The sequence below is a fragment of the Saprolegnia diclina genome, assembly GCF_000281045.1.
Source record: "Saprolegnia diclina VS20 unplaced genomic scaffold supercont1.26, whole genome shotgun sequence".
Taxonomy (NCBI): domain Eukaryota; phylum Oomycota; class Saprolegniomycetes; order Saprolegniales; family Saprolegniaceae; genus Saprolegnia; species Saprolegnia diclina.
Window position 1 is genome coordinate 460,921 of NW_008246093.1, and position 22,804 is coordinate 483,724.

The 22,804-nt window shown below is 58.5% G+C and overlaps 10 protein-coding genes, 1 non-coding gene and 1 pseudogene across 12 annotated transcripts; 4 read left to right on the forward strand and 8 right to left on the reverse strand.

Annotated features, from left to right (window-relative positions):
• Positions 1–188: 188 nt before the first annotated feature.
• SDRG_08590 (hypothetical protein) lies at positions 189–1,171 on the forward strand (the record flags this gene model as incomplete). The annotated part of the gene is made up of 1 exon (XM_008614483.1): positions 189–1,171. One exon carries the CDS (start codon positions 189–191, stop codon positions 1,092–1,094), a length of 906 nt encoding a protein of 301 aa, XP_008612705.1. The 3' UTR covers positions 1,095–1,171.
• SDRG_08591 (hypothetical protein) lies at positions 1,105–2,463 on the reverse strand. Its single transcript, XM_008614484.1, has 2 exons — positions 1,999–2,463; positions 1,105–1,944 (listed from the first exon to the last, which is right to left on the reverse strand). The coding sequence occupies exons 1-2, from the start codon at positions 2,432–2,434 to the stop codon at positions 1,319–1,321; spliced, it is 1,062 nt and encodes a 353-aa protein (XP_008612706.1). The 5' UTR covers positions 2,435–2,463; the 3' UTR covers positions 1,105–1,318.
• A 672-nt stretch (positions 2,464–3,135) lies between these two features.
• SDRG_08592 (phosphoribosylformylglycinamidine cyclo-ligase) lies at positions 3,136–4,369 on the reverse strand. The gene has a single exon (XM_008614485.1). It carries the CDS (start codon positions 4,347–4,349, stop codon positions 3,180–3,182), a length of 1,170 nt encoding a protein of 389 aa, XP_008612707.1. The 5' UTR covers positions 4,350–4,369; the 3' UTR covers positions 3,136–3,179.
• A 2,278-nt stretch (positions 4,370–6,647) lies between these two features.
• Positions 6,648–8,024, forward strand: SDRG_08593 (hypothetical protein). Its single transcript, XM_008614486.1, has one exon. The coding sequence runs from the start codon at positions 6,670–6,672 to the stop codon at positions 7,930–7,932; it is 1,263 nt and encodes a 420-aa protein (XP_008612708.1). The 5' UTR covers positions 6,648–6,669; the 3' UTR covers positions 7,933–8,024.
• Positions 8,025–8,154: 130 nt separating this feature from the next.
• On the reverse strand, positions 8,155–11,978 carry SDRG_08594 (hypothetical protein). The gene has a single exon (XM_008614487.1). It carries the CDS (start codon positions 11,967–11,969, stop codon positions 8,226–8,228), a length of 3,744 nt encoding a protein of 1,247 aa, XP_008612709.1. The 5' UTR covers positions 11,970–11,978; the 3' UTR covers positions 8,155–8,225.
• Positions 11,979–13,590: 1,612 nt separating this feature from the next.
• On the forward strand, positions 13,591–15,971 carry SDRG_08595 (hypothetical protein). Its single transcript, XM_008614488.1, has 2 exons — positions 13,591–15,151; positions 15,198–15,971. The coding sequence occupies exons 1-2, from the start codon at positions 13,609–13,611 to the stop codon at positions 15,890–15,892; spliced, it is 2,238 nt and encodes a 745-aa protein (XP_008612710.1). The 5' UTR covers positions 13,591–13,608; the 3' UTR covers positions 15,893–15,971.
• Positions 15,972–16,304: 333 nt separating this feature from the next.
• SDRG_08596 (hypothetical protein) lies at positions 16,305–16,622 on the reverse strand (the record flags this gene model as incomplete). Its single annotated transcript, XM_008614489.1, has 2 exons — positions 16,305–16,449; positions 16,504–16,622. The coding sequence occupies 2 exons, from the start codon at positions 16,620–16,622 to the stop codon at positions 16,305–16,307; spliced, it is 264 nt and encodes an 87-aa protein (XP_008612711.1).
• A 778-nt stretch (positions 16,623–17,400) lies between these two features.
• Positions 17,401–19,189, reverse strand: SDRG_08597 (hypothetical protein). The gene has a single exon (XM_008614490.1). The coding sequence runs from the start codon at positions 19,133–19,135 to the stop codon at positions 17,489–17,491; it is 1,647 nt and encodes a 548-aa protein (XP_008612712.1). The 5' UTR covers positions 19,136–19,189; the 3' UTR covers positions 17,401–17,488.
• Positions 19,190–20,225: 1,036 nt separating this feature from the next.
• SDRG_08598 (hypothetical protein) lies at positions 20,226–20,999 on the reverse strand (the record flags this gene model as incomplete). Its single annotated transcript, XM_008614491.1, has 1 exon — positions 20,226–20,999. One exon carries the CDS (start codon positions 20,997–20,999, stop codon positions 20,253–20,255), a length of 747 nt encoding a protein of 248 aa, XP_008612713.1. The 3' UTR covers positions 20,226–20,252.
• Positions 21,000–21,214: 215 nt separating this feature from the next.
• SDRG_08599 (hypothetical protein) lies at positions 21,215–21,914 on the reverse strand (the record flags this gene model as incomplete). The annotated part of the gene is made up of 2 exons (XM_008614492.1): positions 21,215–21,699; positions 21,792–21,914. 2 exons carry the CDS (start codon positions 21,912–21,914, stop codon positions 21,247–21,249), a joined length of 576 nt encoding a protein of 191 aa, XP_008612714.1. The 3' UTR covers positions 21,215–21,246.
• Positions 21,915–22,221: 307 nt separating this feature from the next.
• On the reverse strand, positions 22,222–22,293 carry SDRG_08600. Its single transcript has one exon. It is a non-coding gene; the product is annotated as a tRNA-Ile (tRNA).
• Positions 22,294–22,579: 286 nt separating this feature from the next.
• SDRG_08601 lies at positions 22,580–22,651 on the forward strand (annotated as a pseudogene). Its single transcript has one exon. The product of its transcript is annotated as a tRNA-OTHER (tRNA).
• The last annotated feature ends 153 nt before the right edge of the window (positions 22,652–22,804 follow it).

Here is a 22,804-nt window from a genome sequence, read left to right on the forward strand (position 1 = left end):
CGCAATTCATTGGTCGAAATCCAAATGCGCTGCGTTGTGATTGGCTCTTGGAGGGATCCGCAGCGACCGACAGTGGGCGTTCCAATTTCGGCGCTGGCCAATCCCCGTCGCGAACGAGTGGAAACAGCCACAATGTTGGTCGTCATTGGTGCATATTTGTGGATTCGAAATTCGCATTTCCCAATATCATGGCCTCCGTCCTGCGCTGCTCGCTGTGCAAGGGCGCGGACGCCCTCGTCGAGCTCACATCGTGCGGCCATAGCTTCCATCCGCGCTGCATTCACACGTGGCCGATCCTAGCCTGCCAGGTCTGCCACGCGCCATCGCCGGCCCTGCGCGTGCTCCGGGCCAAAGCCAGCACCGCGACGTCGGCGCTGCCGCCGCGCCGCACGTGGTTCGACTCGGAAAAAGAGTATTGCGATGCACTGCTGGCGCTCTTCCACGAGGGCAGCTTGCCGCTCGCAAGAGGCGTGCATCTGCGCCCGACGTTGGCCACGTTGTTGCACTGCAATCCGATGCGGATCACGAAAAAGTTCAAGCAGCACCAGCAGCTGGGCAAGCAGCTCTACGCATACAACGCAGCGCCCACGGGCTTGACGCACGCCTACAAGCGCCACACGTCGACGCAAAAGCACGTGACGATGCTCCGCGATGCGTTCTACTGGCAGATCCAGGCCCATGGCGGCGGCCGCGGTGTCGTTGACGCCATGCGCCATGCCGAGGCTCAATTTTGGCTCGACCAGCTCGTGCCCTTTTGCAAGCTTGTGGGCCAGCCTATCGAGCCGAGGGACGACGCGCTACCGCCGTTGACGCCCGACAACAACGACAAGATTCACACAGAGGACGACGACGACCGCGTCAAGACGGAGCTCCGCGCCGAGAGCCCGGCGCACGTCGAGCACGCGGCCGACGCACCGGCCAAAAGTCTCTCGCAGCTGCAGTGGAACGACATTGAGATCGTCCACTCGGACGTCGCGTACGGGCCGTGGGAGTCGGGGGACCCGGAGCAGTGCAGCCTCGGCTTTATCATCGACGAGGACGGGCTCGTTCAGTTCGAGTCCATGTACGTCGACGACTCGGTCTGGAGTGTATGAACACTAGCAATAGCAGAACACATTTAGTTTTTTATTTAATCCTTTTGCACAGTATTTGCACTTTATCATGTTCATAAATGTGCGTCCCGAGGATCGAAGCACGGACTTACGAGTGCCTCTGCAACCGGTGCTTTGGTCCCAACAGTTCGCTCCAAGGCGGTTGCGACGGGCGCAACTTGGGTGCTAGTCATTCCACACGCGCAAATAGTAAAATAGTTAGTCGACTAGCTGGCTAATGAGAGGCAAATGCCATCGCAGTTGGTGTCAATGTACGGATAGTACTTCTTGTCGGGCACGTCTTCGATGCAAATGCCCATGTCGAGGCCATTCTTTGCAAACGTCATGGCCCGCTCGGCGCGGTGGTAGCTGATGGTGAGGATGTCGCCGCTCTGGAACGTCTGGCCCTTGATCTTGTCCATGCGCGCGTCGAGGTTCTTGACATCGCCCGAGCACACGTTGTACGAGATCGCCGCGTCGACGTCGCCGTCGGGCTGGAAGGCCTCGAGCCCAATGTGCGTCTGGGGCGTCACATCAAACGTGTTGCCAGTCGAGACGATCTGGATCGAGACGCGGTCCACGGGGTGCGTGGCCTGGATGAACCCGGTTTCGTCCGCGATCGAGAGCGAGAAGCTCACAGTGCGCTTGTCTTCCGAGAGCAAGATCGTACCATCGGTGATGTCGATGGATGCGCCCGCGTCCCACTGCAACACGTCGAGGTTCAGGTAGTCGAGTGTCTTCATCAAGCGCTGCTTCTTCAACGGCGGCAGCCCCTCGCAGCTGAGGTCGCCTTCGCGCAAGTACGTCATGACGTACTCGAAGAGCGTCGGGTCGGCGTCGATAAAGTAGGCATCTACAGCATCATCAGCATCATCGATTGTGGAGGCCATAGCGTCGACGATGTTACCATTGTCCAAGTCGGGCTTCCAGTGCTCGTTGGAGAGCATTGCGTGGAAGTAGCTGCCTTCAAAGCGCAGCAGCGTCTCCTTTGGCACGGCAAAGATACGCCCGCCCACGTTGAGCTTGATGACCGAGCTCGAGAGCTTCTCGAGCGACTCTTCGACGCGCTGCTCGACCACACCCCATTGCCGCTTGCGCTCGTGCAGCAGGCTCGTCTCGGCCTCGAGCCGATTTGCCGCGTCATGGAGCGACGTGAAGAGCACGTCGAGCTCGGCCGCATGGGCCGCCCGCAGCTCGGCGAGTTCGTCGGCCAGCCGCGCCTGGAACTCGGCCAGCTTGCGCGCTTGGGCCTCGCGCAAGTAGGCTTCTTCGTTCGCGTGGCGCTCGCGCAGCTGGCGCAAGGCCGTGGTCGGACCTGCTGGCGTCGGCTCGGGCTGCATCATCAGGTGGCTCCTCCCTGTCCCGTAGAAGCTGAACTGCGAGGTCCGATTGGCCAGATGATCCGGATAAAGAATCCGGATACGCTACTGGCTGCTCCCTTCTCGAAATTCGAAATAAATTAAATACGTTTTTAAAAGCGAATACGAGCCATGTACTAGTTCTTTGTATGAATTATTTCACTCGCGTATTAAAATACATGGGAGGTGCAAATTTATATCGAAGACCGACGCTCGCGCTGCCACGTATGACGCTGCGCAAGGCGTCAACACAGTAGGAGCTTTGCCGACAGCGTTCAATGTGGGCACTCCTTGTAGTAGAAATATACTACATACGTGGCTATTCAGTCGGCTAAAACAACGACTGCAACGACTGCGCCTACCGCGAAATGCGTGGGAGTGAACACCAGTACTTGGTTGTTTGGGATCGAGCTGTCTACGGAGAGATCCCGTGGTCGACTTGACTCGCCGAGGGGTCTAGTTAATTGTAAGTACGGTTCGATGCAAATGAAGCATAGCCCGTTCGCGGTAGCGTCGTAAGTTTGCACAGGATGTCGATACCAACACCGTCACCGATAGACTCGGCAGGCAATCTGTGCACCAAACATGGTCACGTGGCGCTGTCGACCTTCGCACCCAGGGCGAAATACCGTGGCTCGTACCTACATCGGGATCCTCTCGGGCTAGTTGCCAGTACACTCACGAGATAATAATGCTAGACAATAGTAAAACATTTTATGTAATTCAGATCTTAGTACTCGAAAATGCCGTACGGCGATTGGATCGTCACCTTCTTCCCGACATGCGCCTCGACGCGGCCGACAATCTGCGCGTCGACGTTGAACGACTTGGAGATGGCAATGATCTCGGCGGCCGTCTCGGGCGCCACGTACAGTTCCATGCGATGGCCCATGTTGAACACTTGGTACATCTCCTTCCACGCCGTGCCCGACTCGGTCTGGATGAGCTCAAAGAGCGGCGGGATCGCAAACAAGTTGTCCTTGATGACGTGGACGTTCTCGACAAAGTGGAGGACCTTGGTCTGCGCGCCGCCCGAGCAATGCACCATGCCGTGGATCGACGACCGATCGACATTGTCGAGGATCTTCTTGATGATGGGCGCGTATGTGCGCGTGGGCGAGAGCACGAGCTTGCCGGCGCTCAGCGGCGCGTTGGCGACCGTATCGAGCAGAGCTTTCGAGCCCGAGTACACCAGGTCCTTGGGTACATTCGGGTCAAACGACTCTGGAAATTGCGTCGCCAGCGCGTGATGGAACACATCGTGGCGCGCCGACGTGAGCCCGTTGCTGCCCATGCCGCCGTTGTACTCGGTCTCGTACGTTGCTTGGCCAAACGAAGCGAGGCCGACAATGACGTCGCCGGCGCGGATCGTGTGGTTGGAGATGACGTCCGCGCGCTTCATGCGGCACACGACGGTCGAGTCGACGATGATTGTGCGCACAAGGTCGCCGACGTCGGCGGTCTCGCCGCCCGTCGAGTGGATGCCAATGCCTTGCGAGCGCAAGGTCGAGAGCAGCTCTTCGGTGCCGTTGATGATGGCCGAGATGACGTCGCCGGGCACGAGCGTCTTGTTGCGCCCAATGGTCGAGCTCAGCAAGATCTTGTCGACGGCGCCGACGCAGAGGAGGTCGTCAATGTTCATGATGAGCGCGTCTTGGGCGATGCCCTTCCAGACCGAGAGGTCGCCGGTCGTCTTCCAGTACATGTAGGCGAGCGCGGATTTCGTGCCGGCGCCGTCGGCGTGCATGACGATGCAGTGGGCGTCGTCGCCCGAGAGGTAGTCGGGCACGATCTTGCAAAAGGCCTGCGGGAAGAGGCCCTTGTCGACGTTCTTGATCGCGTTGTGGACGTCTTCCTTGCCCGCCGAGACGCCGCGGGCGTTGTAGCGCGAGTCGGCCATGCTCCAAAGATACAAAATTTGAAAATGTGCAATCTGGCAGTTGAGAAAGGACTGGCCGCCGCTGAAAATCGGACTTTTGCCCTTGAAATAGGATCGTTTCGGTTGAAATTCGGCTTTGTTCCGTCATCACGGCCTCAACTTGATGTGCGATGATGCATCATCCAAACGATGCGCGCGCCGAGTTGGGTGCCAACGACGGAGTCCGAGGCAGTGACGCCCCAGTAGAGAGGGCAACCAAAGCACGAGGCAACTCGATGTCTAACTTGACGTAAAAAGTATCGTGCGGTGGATGGCAGGCCGTGCGGAAGATGTCTCGTAGCGACGCACGTACGGGTTGCACTCCTTTGTGGGCGCCATGAGCAAGATACGAGGTGCGATGCTCGACGGCCGCAGCTTCTTCGTATACTTGGCTGTACTGCCATTGCGTCTGTGCGACCAGCACGCGACTGCAAGGTTGCGAGGCCGCTCGATTGGCTCTGCGCTCCTGTGCGACTGCCGGCTCGATGGCGCAACCATCTCGGTCATATCAGGGAAGAAAGCGGCCATGTCGTCAGCTCCCTCCAAATGAAAATGGCGCGTCGTGGTCTCACAAGCAGGCAGTCGCCTTGAATAGTCAGTGGCAACCAGCTTGAGTGAGGCATATGATGGCCATAGCGGTGGAAGACTGCGTCTCGCGCGCAACGGCCGCGCCATGTACAGTGCTCGTGGACTTGCATTTTTCATTTTCTAATGAAGCGCAGCTGTGTACATGGGCCGAGTTGGAGCATGGGACGGTGTAGTCGACGACTTGTGTTTGTCGATCAATCCTGCCTCGACAGAAGGCCGGCGACACGGGTGTCGATGCCGTATATGTTTCCACGAGCTGTGGACGGCGCCCTACAAAGCGCAATATTACGGGTATCTAGTGTGAGTAGGTGCATGACGGGCGTCGCTCAACAGCAAGCGGATGCCTTCTTCTTCCCCAAGACGGTGCACAGCGTCAACTGCTCTGAATGAAGCGATATGCCCGAGGCCGTTGAAGACGAGCACAAAAGATAGTGCCGATGAGTATGCTCCAACACCATGACAAAGCCCGATTTGTCAGTGAGTGAAGCGTGTGTCGTCGCAGTACGGAGTTTTGTTCAACAGGCAACCTGGCCTTGTCGCGAACGAGGCGCCAGTCCTGGGAGGCCCCACCGACACGACCGCCGCAACGCCGTGCGGACGTTATCGTGTTAGCATGCCACACGCAGCGGTTGCTATGAGACGGCGCGTGTCAGTACTATATCTAGTGTTTTTGCAGGAAAAAGGATGTGTCTTTGGGTTAAACGACCAACGTCATTCGCGTGGGGTCGCCGACGTTCACACTGGACGAAGCCCGTCCCAACTCAACTCCATGCGCGAGCTCAACTTCATTTGGTGGGGTCTTACCGCGTTGCAGTACGCGATACGCTGATGAGCAGCGATGAGCTACGCCAAGCAAACAAGGCTCGACCTCCAACACACCGAAAAGCGAGAACGTTTTAGCGATCCCTAACCCTGCATCTTGCTACGCGTAAGACAGATGTTGGCTGGTTACGCCGGCATGGTGCATCCAGCCTTCGATTCCCCGGCTCTTACTGCACGCCACTTGCACTGCAGAGTGGCATTCCCACCGCACCCGTTCCATTACAGCACGTTCGGACCGCGCGCCAATGCACACAGACGACAATCGCGAACGCCAAAAGGACATGTTGACACAGTATCGAGTAACGTCATAGCCTCCGTCCGTTTTGGAGTCGCCTTCTCTCGACATGTGTTTGCTACTGCAAGGTGCTTGTACTGGCCGCCAAGGTCGCGTCCAACAGTCCACCCCTGCACGTTAATCCCAAACACGATACTTCAGTGGGAAATCGGCCAATCTATGTCCATCGTCAAGTTGCTGGGGTTTTTGAGCACCATGAAGCCGACAACTCGGGTGCAAGGAGGTCGACAAGCCATGGGTCGTGCAAGTATTTCAGCGTGTTCACAAACCAATAGAGCCAGTTCCACCGAACAGCAAACTCAAAGGGCAAACTCAAAGTACATTTCACATGCACAACACCATTCCCGCCGAGGCAGATCGAATGCCGTCTTCTGCAGTTCGTGGAATCCTTATGTGCCACCGGTGGCGGCCCCGCCTCACAAAACCAACCACAAACTCAGATACGCAACTCAGTCGACTCAGAAAGAGCCATTCCACTGCAGTGCCTCCGCCTCGATTGGGATCGGAACTCCCGCGTCGCATGCAGATCTTGCGGAGTAGTTTGCACCGACATCCCAAGTCATTATTCAATTTCCCTTCACCTCTCAAGCCATTTCAATGAAGTCCTTTGCTTGCCTCCTCCTCGCCGCATCGGCCGCCCACGGCCTGCGTCTCTCGGCCCAGGAAAAGGTCGACCTCGAAGCCAAGCTCGAGGCGTGGAAGACTAGCCAAGCCGGCAAGCAAGCCAAAGCCAACGGGTTCCTCCCGCCCAAGACGGAGCACGGCAACCTCGAAGACGGCGAGATCGACGACGAGCTCGCTCGGTTTGCGACGACGCAAAAGATCGTCGATGATCTCAACAAGCAGCACACGGGCGCCGTCTTCTCGACCGACAACCAGTTTGCGCTCATGACCGAAGACGAGTTTGCGGCGTTTGTCAAGGGCTCTTTCAAGCACGAGGCGCCTACGCGCCAATTGCGCGCCGACAACACTCAAACGTCGCTCACGCAAGCGCAGCAAGAGGCGACGGGCATCGACTGGGCGACCAACAAGTGCATGTCGCCCGTGCGCAACCAAGGCAGCTGCGGCTCATGCTGGTCGTTTGCTGCCGTCGGCGCTGTCGAAGCGGCGCACTGCATCGCGACGGGCTCGCTTGTTGACTTTTCCGAGCAGCAGCTCGTGAGCTGCGCGTCGAGCGCGGGCTATGGCTGCCAAGGCGGCTGGCCCAACAAGGCGCTCGACTACATTGCTCAAACCGGTCTCTGTACCGAGTCGGGGTTCCCGTACGCGTCGGGTAGCTCCAACCAGAACGGCCAGTGCAAAGACTGCCAGAAGACCAAAGTCAGCGTCGGCAAGTCGGTCGACATTCGTGGCGAGAGTGCGCTCCAGAGCGCGCTCGATAAGCAACCGGTGACCGTTGTCGTCGAAGCCGGCAACAACGTGTGGCGCAACTACAAGAGCGGTGTCGTCCAGAGCTGCCCGGGTGCGCAGTCGGACCACGCGGTCATTGCGGTCGGGTATGGCACGAAAGATGGCCAGCAGCACTTCAAGATCAAGAACTCGTGGGGCACCGGCTGGGGCGAGGGCGGCTACATGTACCTCAAGCGCGGCGGGAGCGGCAAAGGCATGTGCAACGTAGCCGAAGCGCCGTCGTACCCGATGCTCAGCGGCAAGCCGCAGCCGACGTCCAACCAGCCGCAGCCCACGAGCAAGCCGACGGCCAAGCCATTGCCCAAGCCCACGAAGAAGCCCCAGGGCGACTGCAACGGCTGCAACGGGTGCTACTACCCCGCGGCGACGCAGTGCTTGGCAGCCGACTACGACAAGGAGTACTGCGAGTACCTCGGCCCCCAGTACGGCACCAAGTGGTGCACGTCGTAAAGTACACCATGCTTCATACTCGTCTTGTGCAACTTGCATATTTTGGTTGACCCTCTTGTCTGATAATAACATTGTCAAGTGTTATAAGTGGGCTATTATTGAGTTCTATCTCGCACCCGTATGGAAAATCGTCGATATATCACTTCCTCTACCAGTTCTTATGGCAAACTAGACCAATCAGATATGATCCACACCATTTAACGGTGCGAAACCACAATCAAGTTCTGAGTTGATGGGTCACAACCCCGAAATGTATTCCATTCCATGGTGTATAGTTGTCCATGTGTCTACGACTAGTCGTCCGTCTCGCGCCAGTGGTCGACGAGATTCGTAAAGAGCCCATTGGGGTTCTTGAGAAGCTCGCTCGGCGCATCAAACTCGGCAGCGGCGCCCTTGTCCATGACGAGTACCCGGTCGCAGTCGAGGATCGTATTGATGCGATGGGCGATCGTGAGCGTCGTGCAGTTGACAAACTCGGTGCGGATGCTCTCCTGGATGCGGCGGTCCGTGCTCGGGTCGATCGACGCCGTCGCTTCGTCCATCAAGATGACTTTGGCTTTCTTGAGCAGCGCGCGGGCAATGCACAGCAGTTGGCGCTCGCCGACGCTAAAGTTGAGCCCGCGCTCGTCGACAATCACGTCCAACGACGGCATCTCGAGGTGCGCGCGCTTGATCGCGACCCAGAGCGCGTCGTCATCAAAGCGCCCAAACGGGTCCAAATTCGATCGAATCGAACCGGAAAACAACACGGGGTCTTGCGGAATGATGGCAATCTTCCCGCGCAATTCGTGGAGACCAAGCTGTGCAATGTCGACGCCGTCAAGCAGAATGCGACCGCCCGAGAGCTCCACAAGACGCATGAGTGCGACGACGAGACTCGACTTGCCCGCCCCCGTGCGTCCGACAACGCCAACTTTTTCGTTTGGACGCAGCGCAAAGCTAAGGGTACGAAGGACCCGCGGGAGTCCCTCCCGATAGCGCAGATCCACATTGTCAAACACGACACGTCCAGATGCTGGCCAGTGCTGCGGCGGCGGTGTCGACGAGGTCCAGTCGGCTTCGGTCGCGAGCGTTTGGTACGCGTCGAGGCGCTCGACCGACACCATTTGCGTTTGCACAATCGCCAGAAACCGGACGGTCCAGTTGAGCACTTGGGCTACGTTGAACGAGTACGAGAGCGAGACACCGGCGACGCTTGCAAAGGCCGCGCTGTGCGGCGAGAGCACGGCGAGGAGGACGGCGGTCGCGGCCGCAAGCGCGCCAATGCACTCAACGCGCAGTCCAAGCCAGCACTCGGCGCTGAACGAGAGGAAGTACGCGCGTTGGTTCCGGTCCAGTAGGTACGCTTGGCGCGCAATGAACGCGGCTTGAACCTTGGACGCGCGAATCGTCGCGAGGCCGTCGAGCGTCTCGGTCAAAAGGGCGTACACTGGCGACCGCGACGTGGCGTCCATGCGCTGGAGCTCGCAGCTCGCAGCGACGTAGTAACGTTGCGCCATGTAGTAAAAGCCCGTGAGCGGAAGCAGCGCGACGCCAAAGAGCGGCGTCACGAGCAGCGTCATCGTCAGCGCCGAGAAGAGTGTCATGAGCGAGCTCAAGAGAAAACTCGCATTGTACGGGATCGACTCGTCGACCGTGTAGACGTCTTTCGAGAGGCGGTTCATGACGCGCCCGAGCGGGGTCGTATCAAAAAACGACATGGGCGCGCGAAGGACGGTCGCGAGGACCGACTCAAAGAGCGCTTTCGAGCCGGAGAGACCGGCCATGTAAAAGCCCATCGACCGGAGCAAGATGAAGGCGGACGCGAGGACATTGAGTCCGACAAAGACAAGGAGGTAGTACGTTTGGTTGGTCGGGTCGGCGTGCATCGACCAGTACGACAGCCAGAGCGTACTGCTCACTTGGGCCACCTGAGCGATCGCAAAGAGCAACACAATACCGGTCGCGACACCGTAGCCGCCGCACGACGTCAACCACGCGGCGTACGTGGTCCATGGCACATTGCCAACCGCGCGGTCTTCGTCGGCGATGAGGTCGCCCCGCATCGTCGTATCGGACGAAATCGCAGCCGTCCGCTTGGCTTGCTCGGCCGCGGCGTCGTTCGAGGGCGCCATGGACGCGTCGGTCGCATCGTCCGGTGCCGATTGAATCGACGCTAGCATCGCGGACAGCACCGGGTGCGCCTCTGGATCCGCGACCAACGAAGCGTACGGTCCCGCCTCGACGATGGCGCCGTTGTTCAACACGACGATCGAATCGACGTCCTTGAGAAACTGCAGCGCGTTCGTAACGAGGACGACGAGCTTTTCTTTGAGCGCAGAGCCAATGCACTCTTTAAAGATGTCGGCGCCCACGTGCGCGTCGACAGCAGCGAGCGGGTCGTCGAGGAGGTAGATGTCGGCGTCCATGTACACGGCGCGCGCCAAGGCCACACGCGTGCGCTGGCCGCCGCTGAGGTTGATTCCCTTCTCGCCAATCTCCGTCAAGTCGCCGCCGGGCAAGACCGCGAGATCGGCTTGGAGCGAGCACACGCTAACCGCGTGCTTGTACTTGAGCACATCGAACGGCAAGCCAAAGGTGATGTTGTCGCGAAGCGTCGCGTTCTGAATGAAGGGCTGTTGGCCGACGTACGCGACGGTGCCGCGCAGATACACTTGGCCTTGCGTGCACGGCACGTTGCCAAGAAGCCCGTGGAGAAGCGACGACTTGCCCGACCCAACGGCGCCCACAACCGCCACGAGGTGGTGCATGCCCCAGCGCGCATCGAGATGGGCGAGGGCCGGCCGCTCGCTGCCGTCATACATAAAGGAGGTGCCGTTGAGCTCAATGCCCGGCGATGCCAAATCGCCTTGCGTCACGGGCACGCGTTCGGGGCGGCCATAAAAGTCCTCGAGGCGGCCAAAGCTCACGAAACCTTCGACGACGCCGTTCATGGCCTCGGGCACGTTGTTGAGTGGCGACCGGAGAATCTCAAAGAGAGCAACGCTGGTGAGCGCTGTGCCAACGTCGAGGGTGTTGCCCAAGTAGACGTACGCGGCGAACGAGACGACCGTGACGATCGAGGGCACGGCGTTGAAGACGACGCCGGCGTAGCTCTTGGCAAAGACATACGACCGGAGTTGCCGGAGCTCGTCACATCGGATCGACAAGATACGCTGGAGGTACGACGGTTCCCACGCCTGGAGCTTGAGCACTTTGATGCCCGAGAGGACTTCGAAAATGACCTTGAGACGCACGTCTTTGACGTGCATGAGCGGCGTCTGCAGCGACCGCATCGCCCGCGAGATGGCACTGGAAATCGGCAAGAGCAAGAGCGTGACAGCAATGCCGGCAGCAAACGCGACGCCGAGCTGCACATACATGAGATAGAACGCGATACTGACTTGAACAAGTGTAAACCACGCCGCGTGCGCGTAGTTGGGCAGCGTCTGGAGGCGCTGGGCGTCAAGGCTCATGAGATTCGTCACTTGGCCCGTCGACGGTACAGCACCTAGCCGCAGGGCTTTTTGGTACACGGACATGACGACCGCGGTGCGCAGCCGCAAGCCGACTTCGTAGCACTTGAAGTAGTACTGTCGAAGGGCAAACGACTGGAGCACGCCGGCAGCAAAGATGGCGCCCGCGTACATGAGACCTTCCAATTGCGTCGCGTCCGGGTCGCTCAAGTAGGCGACGATCGACTTGATCAAAAGCGGGCCCACAAATTGGCTCATAATGTGCAGCACCTTGAGCAGCCCCGCAATGAGAAAGGGCCCGCCAAATGCACGCAACACAACGCGCCACATGCGCGGACAAGGCGACGCGGCCTCAATCGCCCAGAAGCGCTGGAAGGTTGCGTCGATGTTGGTCGCGCGGTCGGTCGGGTTGAGCTGGTAGAGGTCGTCAAACTGCAGCGGGCGCTGGTTGCCGAGGTCGAGAAGCGGCGTGAGCCACGAGAAGAGGAGCGAGCTCCCGCAGGCGCCAGCGTCGTGTGGGCATGTGTCGCTGAGCACCGGCGCCGCCAAGAGCGGCGACTGCTCGGTCGACTTGGATGGCATCGGAACAGCCACAAAGCGAAAATGACACATCTTGGATTGGCAGCGACTCGAAGATTTGGATACCGAAACCGAAGTTGCACTTTCGACTTCGATTACGCCGTGCCCGTTGCCCGTTGGAATGCGGATGTGGCTGCATGATGCAAAGTGCGGTCGGCACTTGTGCAGGTCGTGGGCTCGCCATCGGCGTCCTAGGAAAGAGGACTGCAAATGTCGAGTCGCTTGATCCAACCTGAGGAGCACATGCATGAATTGTTGTATGACAGAAGAGCGCTCGGTACGAGAGAGCGAGCTAGGCTAAAAAAAATCAAAGAACAAGTTGTCCATAGAATTGGTGAGGGTCAGGGTTCAGACTAATCGATTGCGTCACTGCAACTCGACGAGTACCACCGCAGCCTTGATTTTGTCGCATCGCTTGGATGGCGACTGCACAGAGTGTTGATCGATCCAGCAGTGCATGGACTTGCCATGGGAATTTGCTGACCCTTGGGCGTGGCACACGTGGCAGCCAGTCGCTCGTCGAATCTGTTGCAATAGTCGTAGATTCATGATATGCACGGTCCAGGTGCTACCGTACCTGTGTTGTATAAATTGAACGAGGGACTAGAGTTGGTACTGCAAGGTTGAGAGGGAACTGGAATATGACATGCACCAACCGTCCGCAAGATAGAACGGACACAACGAACCACGGCTTCTACCCAAGGGAACTAGCTGTCATGGCTATAGCCCGTATCCTATCCACATGCTCAGCTGGGCAAATGTCACTTCAGCTTCAAGCGTGGGACTATGACGTGAAGCTGGCTGGTCCTAATCGATGGCACCTTTCCGCTATTCCCGCTGCTCATTTCGCGTGCCGTTATTAGCTTCGTTGATGCTCTTTGACGCGATTCGCGCAGTCTCGTGCGCGTCTCCTCCCCGTGCGCATCCGCGCTTGTATGCCTGCGACTTAATCATTTGTTGAAACGAAAACTATGGGATTAATCTTGTGCTACATGTACGTGAAGCCTTTCGCGTCAGTAAGGATCTTATCGAGTTTGGCGCCGCGACAACGTTGATCGATAGCGCTCCTCTAACGGCTCGGACACACACACCGTGGTGTTAGCGAGCTTTCTTAGCATCTTCGTCAGCACAAGATCGCGTCTATGGTTTTTACGTTGCAGTGTGGCACCGATTCTCGCTTCCGACGATAGCATCGTCATAGTTTGCCTGAAACAACATTGAGGTGGCGAGGGTCCTGAAGCACCTACTAAACGAGCGTACGAACGTACCCTAACAGCACCAAAGTGTTGATAATGAAGCGGGTACGTTGCCCGTGTCGACACGGATGACACACCATCTTGGAGGCAGCAGATCGCAATGCGAGATTGCCGTTTGCTTTTCACGTGGTCAACGTGTGATTTTCACGTGGTCAACGTGTGATTTTCACGTGGTCAACGTGTGATTTTCACGTGGTCGACACCTTTTCATTTTTCTACAATACAAAGAGAGAGTGATTTCATCGGGATCCGGCGTGGAAAAGGATTTCCCACTTGCAACCCACATTGGCCAATGAGATATCGGTCACGCGATATGCGCGCAGGCCATTGGCTGATTTCTACCTGCATACAGCCTGTCCCATTTGGCCTGAGCATCGACCGACAAAATGGCGACACCGCAGCGCCCGCTGGGCCTCGAGCTCTCCTACTTTCGCCGCTTTATAGAGCTGCACGGCGGGCGGCGCGCCTTTGAAGGCAAGACGTCGGCGCAGGTGTGCTTTGACTACGTCGTCCCGTACACATCGACGTCAGAGGAGTCGCTCGTCGAGCACGTCCGCCTCCACACGTCCGACGCGGCGTGCGTGCAGCCCGCGAATTGGTACATTAGCCACGCGTGGGGCTACATCTTCCTCGAGGCGCTCGAGAGCCTCGAATTGTTCTTCCGCGAGCGCTCCATTCACGACCCGGTCGTGTGGTTTTGCGTCTTCAACAACAATCAGCACCGCGCAAGCGAGCATCCGTTTGCATGGTGGCAGTCGACGTTCCAGGAGTCGCTCGCCGCCATCGGCAACGTCGTCATGATCATGCACCCGTGGAAGAACCCGGTCACACTCACAAGATCGTGGTGCATCTTTGAGGTCTACGTCACGGTGATGGCTGGCGCCAACTTTGACGTGGCGCTAGCGCCCAATCAAGCCACCCGGTTCTTTGACGATATCCTTACGGACATGAGCGCATTCTACAAAATGCTCGCAAACGTGAGCAGCGAAGCAGCGCAAGCCACAGTGCCGACCGACAAGACCAACATTGATCGCGTCGTCACGAGCTCTGTCGGCTTCACAGGCCTCGACCGCCTCGTCCTCGAGACGTTTGAAGCGTGGATGAAGCGTGTGATCCGCGGGCGCGCCGCGCTGGCGTCGACGGCTCTCGAAAAAGCGCGGCTCTTGAAGGCACTCGCCGAGTTTGTGTCGCTCAACGGGGCGCTCGCCGAGGGCGAGGCGGTCGGCACCGAAGCGCTCGCACTGTACCTCGAGGCTGTCGGGCCCGACGACCCCGCCACTTTGTACATGCAAGGTCTCCTCGCCATGTTCCAAGGCCACCAGTACAAGCCGCGCGATCTCTGGGAACCCACGCTCGTCGATGTGATGCGCCGGCTCACGGTGCTTCTGGGTCCACTGCACGAAGAGACGCTCAACTGCATGTACCAGCTCGGCATGCTTTACGCAGAAGTGCTCGACCAGATAGACCACGGGCTCGAGCTGCTCGGCGAGACGCTCTCGCGAATGGTTGAGGTTTATGGCCCCGACCACCCGCGCACCATCGATACGCGGTTGGTCTTCACCATGTTCGAAGCGATCCGGTCGCAGAACGACAACGCTGTCAACGCTTTGGCCACATGTAACATGGACGCGCAGCGCGTCATGGGCAAGGACCACCCGACCGCGCTCACGGGCGCCACCTTTCTATCGCTGCTCCGCTCGCGTGCCGGCGGCTCGCACAGCGACTTGCTCGCAACGGACATTGCGACGGTCGAGCGCCACGAGCGCATCTTTGGTCGGGACCACGTAAATACCCACGCCAGCATTCTCAACCTCGCTACGACGTGCCTCCACGAAGGCGACTACGACCAAGCGCTCGCGCTTCTCAAGCCACTTGTCGTAAACGGCGATGGACCATTGGATGGCGCGCGGCGCGTGCCCCGCGCGATGGGTACGGCACAACAGATGCCCGGATAAGAGCTCAACGACCTGCGTAGCCCAGCGTGTCATGGCGGCGGCGTATGAGAAGATCGGCGAGTGTGCGCTGGCGGTCGACGCGTGGGAGGCCGCCATCGACGGGTTCCGTCACGTAAACGCCAAGGACGATCTCGCGGGGTCTGTCTGGAGTCTCTACTGGGCGCGCCACAAGGGCGACCTCTGGCCCACTCTAGCGTGCATTGAGACGCTGCTCGCACACTTGAAGCAAACGGAGCTGCTCCACGAAGGCTGGGGCTCTACGATGTGCTTGGCGTGCGAGCTACCGATGCTCGAGGGGATCACGTACATCTGCCCCGGCTGCACGATCGACCTTGGCGTTGTCTGCGCGTCCTGCCACGCACTCGTGCCCGACTGCCTCGACTGCGAACGCTCGGTGCTCTTGCCCACCGAGCCACCGGCCAGAGCGCTCCTCAAGATGCGCGTACAATGGCTCGCAAAAGAAGGACCCTCGGACGCCTTACGCGCCGCCAGCGACGCGCTCGCCGAGTACTGTCGTCAATGGGACTTGCCACTGGAGGACCCAGCACCCCAAAGAGTATCGACGCCACTGGAGCGCTTGACAGCAGCCACATCATCGACACCACCGACGCCATGCGACGACCCCGAAGCGAATAGAGGATCAATCGTTGGGTGGCTTTGTTGTTGGCGACAACGTCCCCGACACCAAACGAGCGAGTACAACCACGTCGAATAGGCGGCAGTGGGAGTAGCGTTCTAGTTGGTCGATGGTAGTCCTAAAGGTTGAGCCACTAATCGAGATGGGTTGTGCTGGGACGAGTTAGCGTTCGCAACAATAGCTTGAGCTCGGCGTTGTGGACGACAGCGAGCCAGTCACCGGTCCAGGCGGCGACAACAGAGGCACCCAGGGACCACACGTGGGCGACACCGAGAGCAAACGCCCAGTCCACAATAGCACCTCGCTGCAAGAGCACCGTGGCGCACGCCTCAATACACGGTACTCGGCACAAGTCACCGAGAGAGAGTTGAACATGGCGCACGAGCTCGGCCGTGAGAATGTCCAGCACGGGCTTGGTCGGCCGCAATGGCGGCGCGTAGAGCTCAAGCAAAACGGCTACGAGTTGGTTGATCGAATGAGTCGTTTGCATTCAGTGGTGTAGCAGCAGCTTGCTTTCCGTCACGCGAAACGGGACGCTCGCGATGCGCAAGATACTGTGCTTGACGTCGCCGAGGCCCGCGGCCAGTACAAACGCCGTGGCGGCGGGCGACGCCTCGATCGCCGTCTCGAGGAGGCTACCGTCACGGAGCTACGGCTTGCGCGCCAAGAGCTGGCCTACAACCTCGAACGCACCGTGCTGCAACGCATAGCGCACCGCCTCGATCAAGCCGCCTTCCTTGCGGTGCGTCAGAAGAAAGGCGACAACTGTCCACGCGCGGTGCTGGATCGCGTTCTCCAGCGCCAACATCGTGCAGCCCGCCGCCGATATGTGAGCGCGTTGACTTGACGGTGCAGCGCCGGCAGCACGTCGCGCTCGTCCAAGAGCGCAGCGGCAATCTCGAGGCGGTCCGTCTTGAGTGCCAACAGAATCGCGTCTGGCTTACGTCGTACTTTCTAGCCGGCTGTGTCAACCGGTTAGTGAAACCGGCTACTTCAGCCAGCCGGCTCGCGGCTATCAATGGCCGAGTGTATGGGGAAAAAAGTCATCTCCCCGCATCTCCGGGTGAGTCGCTGGGTGAGTCCCAATGCAAAATCGTACGCCGAGTGTCAAAAGACGGGCCAGCGATGAGGCACTAAATGCGTCGCGTCCAGTTGTGGTGGACTGTCGAATGTGGCTAATCCAACCAATCGTAACCGATAGGCTGAGCCGGTTCACTACCGGCTGGTGCGCTGGCACAATTGCAGCGTCATCAACTTGCAAACACGACGGCGACCTTCCAGCACGTTGTCCTGGAGCAGCCCGACCTCGCGGCCATCGTCTTTGGCTACCAGCCTGGTGTCTGGGAAGACGTGCGCCCGGCCTTGTTTGCATGCAAGTACCTCGCCACCTTTGACGAGGCCTCGCGCTTTGGCGGCAAGCACAAGCTCGACGCCTCCTCCTACCCGATCTTTACAGGCACGACCGAGTGGGCGATGACAGTGAGGCCCATATCGGGCGAGTCGCACGAGCTCAGCCGATTCACGCCCGACGAACGCCTTCCGCTGCACGTCGCCATTGTCGAATCATCACACGCGTGTTTGGTGGTATGAAAACTAGGGTCCTCGACCAAGAGACAAGTTGTCTTTTCTTTTATTCTATACACTTGGTCAATAATTTATATATACTCACAATCTCTATGCCATCTTGAGAAGGCCCACCGTGTCCATGATCGACTTTGGCTTGGCGCCACCGAGGGCATCGACGACATCAACCATCGTTGGCCGACGCGCAATGTCTTCCGAGAGACACGCGAGGAGCAAGGCTTGGATCGAGAGCGGCATCGTGGCAGCGGACGGGCCGAGCTCGACGGCCACCACGATTTCGTGCCAGGTCGAGCCAATATCCGTCGCTGGCACATCGGTAAACGCTTCCCAGAGCACGTAGCCAAACTCGAGGACGTCGACCGCCATCTCGGCTTGCGTCGACGCGACGGCCACGGCGCTGAACCCGCCGAGCGTCACGCGGCCGTCGAGGTCCACGATGCAGTGGCGCGTGCTCACGCTGTTGTGGGCAAGGCCGCACTCGTGCATGTGGGCGAGGCCGGCCGCAATGTCCCGCATGAGATCCGTCTTTTCGTCGTTCGTCAAGCGCTGGCCAAGGTACGTGTGCAGCGTGAACGCTTGCTTGTGCTCCGAGACCCAGTGCATATGGTCGTGGAGCTTGGCAACGCCGAGAATGCGAGCAATGCGCGGGTGGTGGCTCATCTGCTGCATGCGGGCGCTGAGGGCGTCGACGGTCGACGCGTCATGGAGAGCGTCGACGTTGACGGCCGTGCCATTGTAGCTGCCCGTGGTCGCACCGATCGCGACGTCAAAGTCCTCGGACGCTAGAGTCCGCGCCTGCTCCGTGATGCGCATTGCTTGGCTCGGGTACGCCTGCGTCAAGGCGCCGGCCGCATCCGAGAGCGTCGCAAGCTGGAACGCAAGTCGGAGGACGTGCGGGCCCGCGACAACGTCCGCAAAGAACGGCTGCCCGAGGACTGTCGCGTCGAGAACGACAACGTCAAAATGAACGTGCGTCGCGTGGTGGTCCCAGACAAAGGACTTGGTCTCGCCGTCCGCGACGCTGTAGCCGATTTCCGGTACATGCAGCGTCACGTGGACCATTTGCCCGCGCTCGATTTGGAGCCAAATGGGCAGTGGCGAGGACGCGGCGGCGTCGTAGGTTGCGAGGAAGGCCCAAATCGACAAGCCAAAATGCGACGCTGCGGCAAAGTTGGGGGGGCCGTACGCAGCAAAATGCACCGCGTCCGCGTAAGATGGCAATAGCGTCTTGTGGCGCACGGTTTCAAGCATCGGCACGTAGCTCTTGCGCTGCGTCGAGCGGACGCCGTAGAGTGGAAAAAACATGGCGGTCGACGAACTCTGGAGTGTCTTGGCGAGCGTCGTCATGGGGCTCGTCACGTGTGGCTGGAACGGAGGCGACAGTGGCGCGTCCGCTTCGACTTGATCCGGCGCGACGCTTGCAGGCGAAGCCATGGTTTGGTCGCCCGTGTCTGGCACGTTGTCGTCGTCGTCGTTTTGCGTCGACGTCGTCGGCGATGCAGGCGCCGAGCTGGCCTCGGACGACGGCAGCGGTGTCACGACCACGAGCTTGACATCCAACGAGTCGGTGACTGTCGACGCATCGGACGACGACCGTGGTGCGGCCATCGGGGCAAACACCGGGACGTCGGTGGTCGGAAGATCCTTCTTGCGCGGCAAGGACTTGGACACAGGTGCGTGACGGGGCTGGGGCTCGAGAACCAACGCCGAAGAGTCCTTGGACAGGCAGGTCCCCATACTGCTGGTGGTGGTGTAGATGACGGGGCAAATTGAATTGTTGTTGGGTGCTCGCACTACGGTATCAACGGACCTGCCGTTGATGCGCCAAAGACAAGATCGCGGGCGGGATGTCACATTGCACTTGGTGTCTCTTGATTTCAGTATACCACGTCGGCTGGTCGTTTGCATAGAAAGTGCAATCGTCGGGAGCTGGTGCATATCTCAATACAACGTGCAAAATACACGTATGGTCGTCTCATGCAGCATGTCCTGCACATGGTCGCGATCGTCGTGTCGCTGCCCGTGGACATACACTGCCCCTTGCGCCGATGGCATAAAAGCTACCGCGCCAGAGACAACGCGACCACGCTGGAGCGCTAGATCCCACGTTGAAGGCGCGTATGCGTCATTTTCAGCACACGCAATGGGTGGGTCAATTGCCGTGCGGCCAGTGTGGCGCCAGGAGGCAAGCAGGGGCAAGGCGGCACGCCAGAGGTCCCGATTATGCAACCTGTCGTTGAACGCCGCATAGACCCGTCACCAACATGGAAGGGTTGGCGACTAGTGTTCTTGGAATTTAGTGGTCGTGGCGGAAGCAAGTTGAAGCGCGGTGGACTGTCGGCGCGACAAGGCGTCTGCGAACACGACATTTTACGTGGTTTCGACGCTGTGGGTCAAAAAGGGAGTTCTTGTCGACTTCGTTTAGTCTAGCGGTTTAGCCACTGCTTTACCACTAGGTAGATCCGGGACAAGAGAGAGAGCCCCACTTTCTGATTCTGTGCATGGTCCTCCCTTACCACTATCGGCCCATCTCGGCCAGGCACGTTGGTACTATTTCGGATACGTCAAGGCAGAAATTTGGGAATGGATGAAGCGTCGATACCCGGTAGTTAGCTCGACAAAAGCAGCACGGGTAATCAGAGCACTCATACCGAGGTGACATTTGAAGTTTAGACTTTGCATTGGCCATGCAGGACCCGACACACGACATTTGCGAGGGCTTCGGCGTGCATTAGACGGCGCGACTAAACTCTCGGTGGCTAACGACACCAAGAGTTTATGTACTCTTGGACGACACCCACTAGACCTAGCCAATGTGTACACAGCAAACAAAAAATACTGTACTAGTATTATGTTACTCGGCAACGTGGCTGCTCGGCAACTCGGCGGACGCGGCTGCGTGCTCTTCAGATGTTGACGCGTCCAACGTTGAAGTGGGCACCTCCACGTGCGTACTCGTGGGCCGCGACATGATGTCGGACCGGATCGCGTACTTGATGCCCGCTTGCACTGGCTCGCCCGAGTGGAACACCCGGTGCTGGAAGATGAGGACGCGGCCCGGCTTGGGCACAACGTGCATCTCGCCCTCTCCGATCCACATGCCAGTCTCGCCGCCCGCCTCGATCGAGTTCAAGTAGAACTGCACGGTGAGCACCGAGTACTCGCCGTCGCCGCGGTTATAACAGCCATCGTAGTGAGGGGAGAAGTGGTGGCCGACGCCGTAGCGCAGAAATCGAAGGCACTCGTTGATGCCAACCAAAGTTCGGTTGCCAAAGGTTGCAGGAAGATGGTCCTTGATACGGTGCCACAAGGTCGTAGCGGTTGCCGTGTCGTTCAGAATGCAGCGGTCGCTGTGCCGAATCTCAGGACGGAGCTGTTGGACGCCGTAGCCGACGTGGGTCAGCGCAGCCTCGTAGCCCTTGGCGCTCGCCTCAGAGAATGCAATGAGCTTCTCGCACTCGTCCCGTGTCAAGACGTTGTCGAGGACAATGACCAAGTTTCCTTTCGTGTCGATCGAGAGAGGTTGGGCTTCGACCAACACAGGCGTCCACTCGGCGGCAGTGAGGCAGTCGACAAGATTAGGGGCAGGTGGGGTCGACATGGTGTGATTTGAAGCATGAAGCCTCGCCCTGACGCTGCTCTGATTGTTGATCGAATCTATCAAGTCCGTCCATAAAAATGGCTCAAATATATCGCGCGTGTCGCAACCGGATTTATTGAATGATCGATATATTATCAACTTGATATTTCACTGAAATGTGTCGAATAAATGTGTATACACGGACGACATGTATTGGAACCTCTAGTTTTCCAGTACTTCGTCCCCGAACGACTATGTAATATAGCATTTACATAGTTGTGGTATCGGCACGCGGTCGGGACATGATGTCGGATCGGATGGCGTACTTTCGACCGTCGAGGACGGGCTCGCCCGAGTGGCACACCGGCTCGTGCGCAAAGATGAGGACGCGCCCGGGCCGAGGCTCCACAAGAAATGGCACGTCGCTCTTGTCGTCGAGCCAGAGACCCGTGCCGCCACCAGAAGCCACGCTGTTGAGGTACACTTGAATGGTGAGCACCGAGTACTCGCCATTGCCACGGTCGTACGTGCCGTCGTAGTGGGGCTTGAACTCGTGGCCGACGTCGTAGCGCAAAAACCAAAGTCGCTCGTTGATGCCAACCAAAGTACGGTCGTCAAAGGTGGACGGCAGGTACCCATTCAGGCGGCGCCAGAGAATGTCGGCTGTCTCGACGTCGTCGAGGATGCAGCGCTCGTTGTTGCGGACATCCGGTCGGTACGCCTGCCGACCACCCCCACGTTAAGCAGCGCACGCTCGTACCCACTTGCTTCAGAGAATGCAATGAGCTCAAGACACTCGCGCGGCGTCAAGACGTTGTCCAGGATCAGAACAAACGGGCCGTCGGGTGGTGCGACAGCCGGGTGCACTTGAATGGCCGGAGATACCGTGCTGTCGAGGCAGGTCGACAATCGAGCGGGGACGACAGAATGTGGCATATTGGTCGAGCTACTGCTTGTTCAGCCACCCCTCTGCCACTTGTTGGTGAATGCCAAGTATAAGACGGTGAGATAAGAATCAGGAGTGATGGTCGGTATCTTTTGAGGTGAATGATGGTGCTTTGTTGAGCACTGTGCCTTGGTGAGTTCCCTGGGGAGTTCCACGGTGAGGTCTGACTCGTGGCCTCAAATAATCCCGTGTGCTACTACTCTCTAGACGTGCTAGTTTCTCTAGAATGGTGTACGGTATGTGTACCAAGCGTACGATTCCTTGGCGCTACAATATCATCAAAAATGGCAAAAACATCGGTCCCACCGGGCTTCGATCCCGGATTGCCGGGCCATAAGGCCGGAGTGCTGCCACTTACACCATAGGACCTCTCGCGATGTCGTACGGGACCATCTTACGTACATGTATCGCCAGTCTCTGATGGGAATAGACGACCATCCCTTGTGCCCACCAACGAGGATGTTGAAGCCAAGAACGAGCGACTCTTCAGCATTGAGACATCACTCCGTACAGTCTAGCAGCTTCTACCACCGTCGGGATGGCGAGACTGGCGAGTTGGGCTCCAGCGGAGTAGCCGTTGGTAGTCCAGTTCCATCTAGAAAAGGGCGCTTCGGGAGAAAATACAATCGTGGTGCTGCAACGCTGAAACAAGAGCGGTCCCATGGTGTAAACGGCAGCACTCCGGCCCTAAGGCCCGGCAATCCGGGATCGAAGCCCGGTGGGACCTCCTTTTTTATAGATTAATTCACAACACTAAAGTGTTATTTCTGCATCGCAACAGAAAATATTATATATATGAACGTGTTCCGCGTTATCTTCATTATGACACAAAGACTTCGCATACGTAGCGCTACGCCTGAATGCGTGGGAGTTAGCACTT

Coding starts and splice junctions, on each gene's coding strand:
- SDRG_08597 (XM_008614490.1), bottom strand. CDS start 19,135: ATGGGGACCTGCCTGTCCAAGGACTCTTCGGCGTTGGTTCTCGAGCCC.
- SDRG_08592 (XM_008614485.1), bottom strand. CDS start 4,349: ATGGCCGACTCGCGCTACAACGCCCGCGGCGTCTCGGCGGGCAAGGAA.
- SDRG_08595 (XM_008614488.1), top strand. CDS start 13,609: ATGGCGACACCGCAGCGCCCGCTGGGCCTCGAGCTCTCCTACTTTCGC. Junction 15,152..15,197: donor GCGCGTGCCCCGCGCGATGG/GTACGGCACAAC, acceptor CGACCTGCGTAG/CCCAGCGTGTCATGGCGGCG.
- SDRG_08591 (XM_008614484.1), bottom strand. CDS start 2,434: ATGATGCAGCCCGAGCCGACGCCAGCAGGTCCGACCACGGCCTTGCGC. Junction 1,945..1,998: donor GAAGCCCGACTTGGACAATG/GTAACATCGTCG, acceptor ATGATGCTGTAG/ATGCCTACTTTATCGACGCC.
- SDRG_08594 (XM_008614487.1), bottom strand. CDS start 11,969: ATGCCATCCAAGTCGACCGAGCAGTCGCCGCTCTTGGCGGCGCCGGTG.
- SDRG_08593 (XM_008614486.1), top strand. CDS start 6,670: ATGAAGTCCTTTGCTTGCCTCCTCCTCGCCGCATCGGCCGCCCACGGC.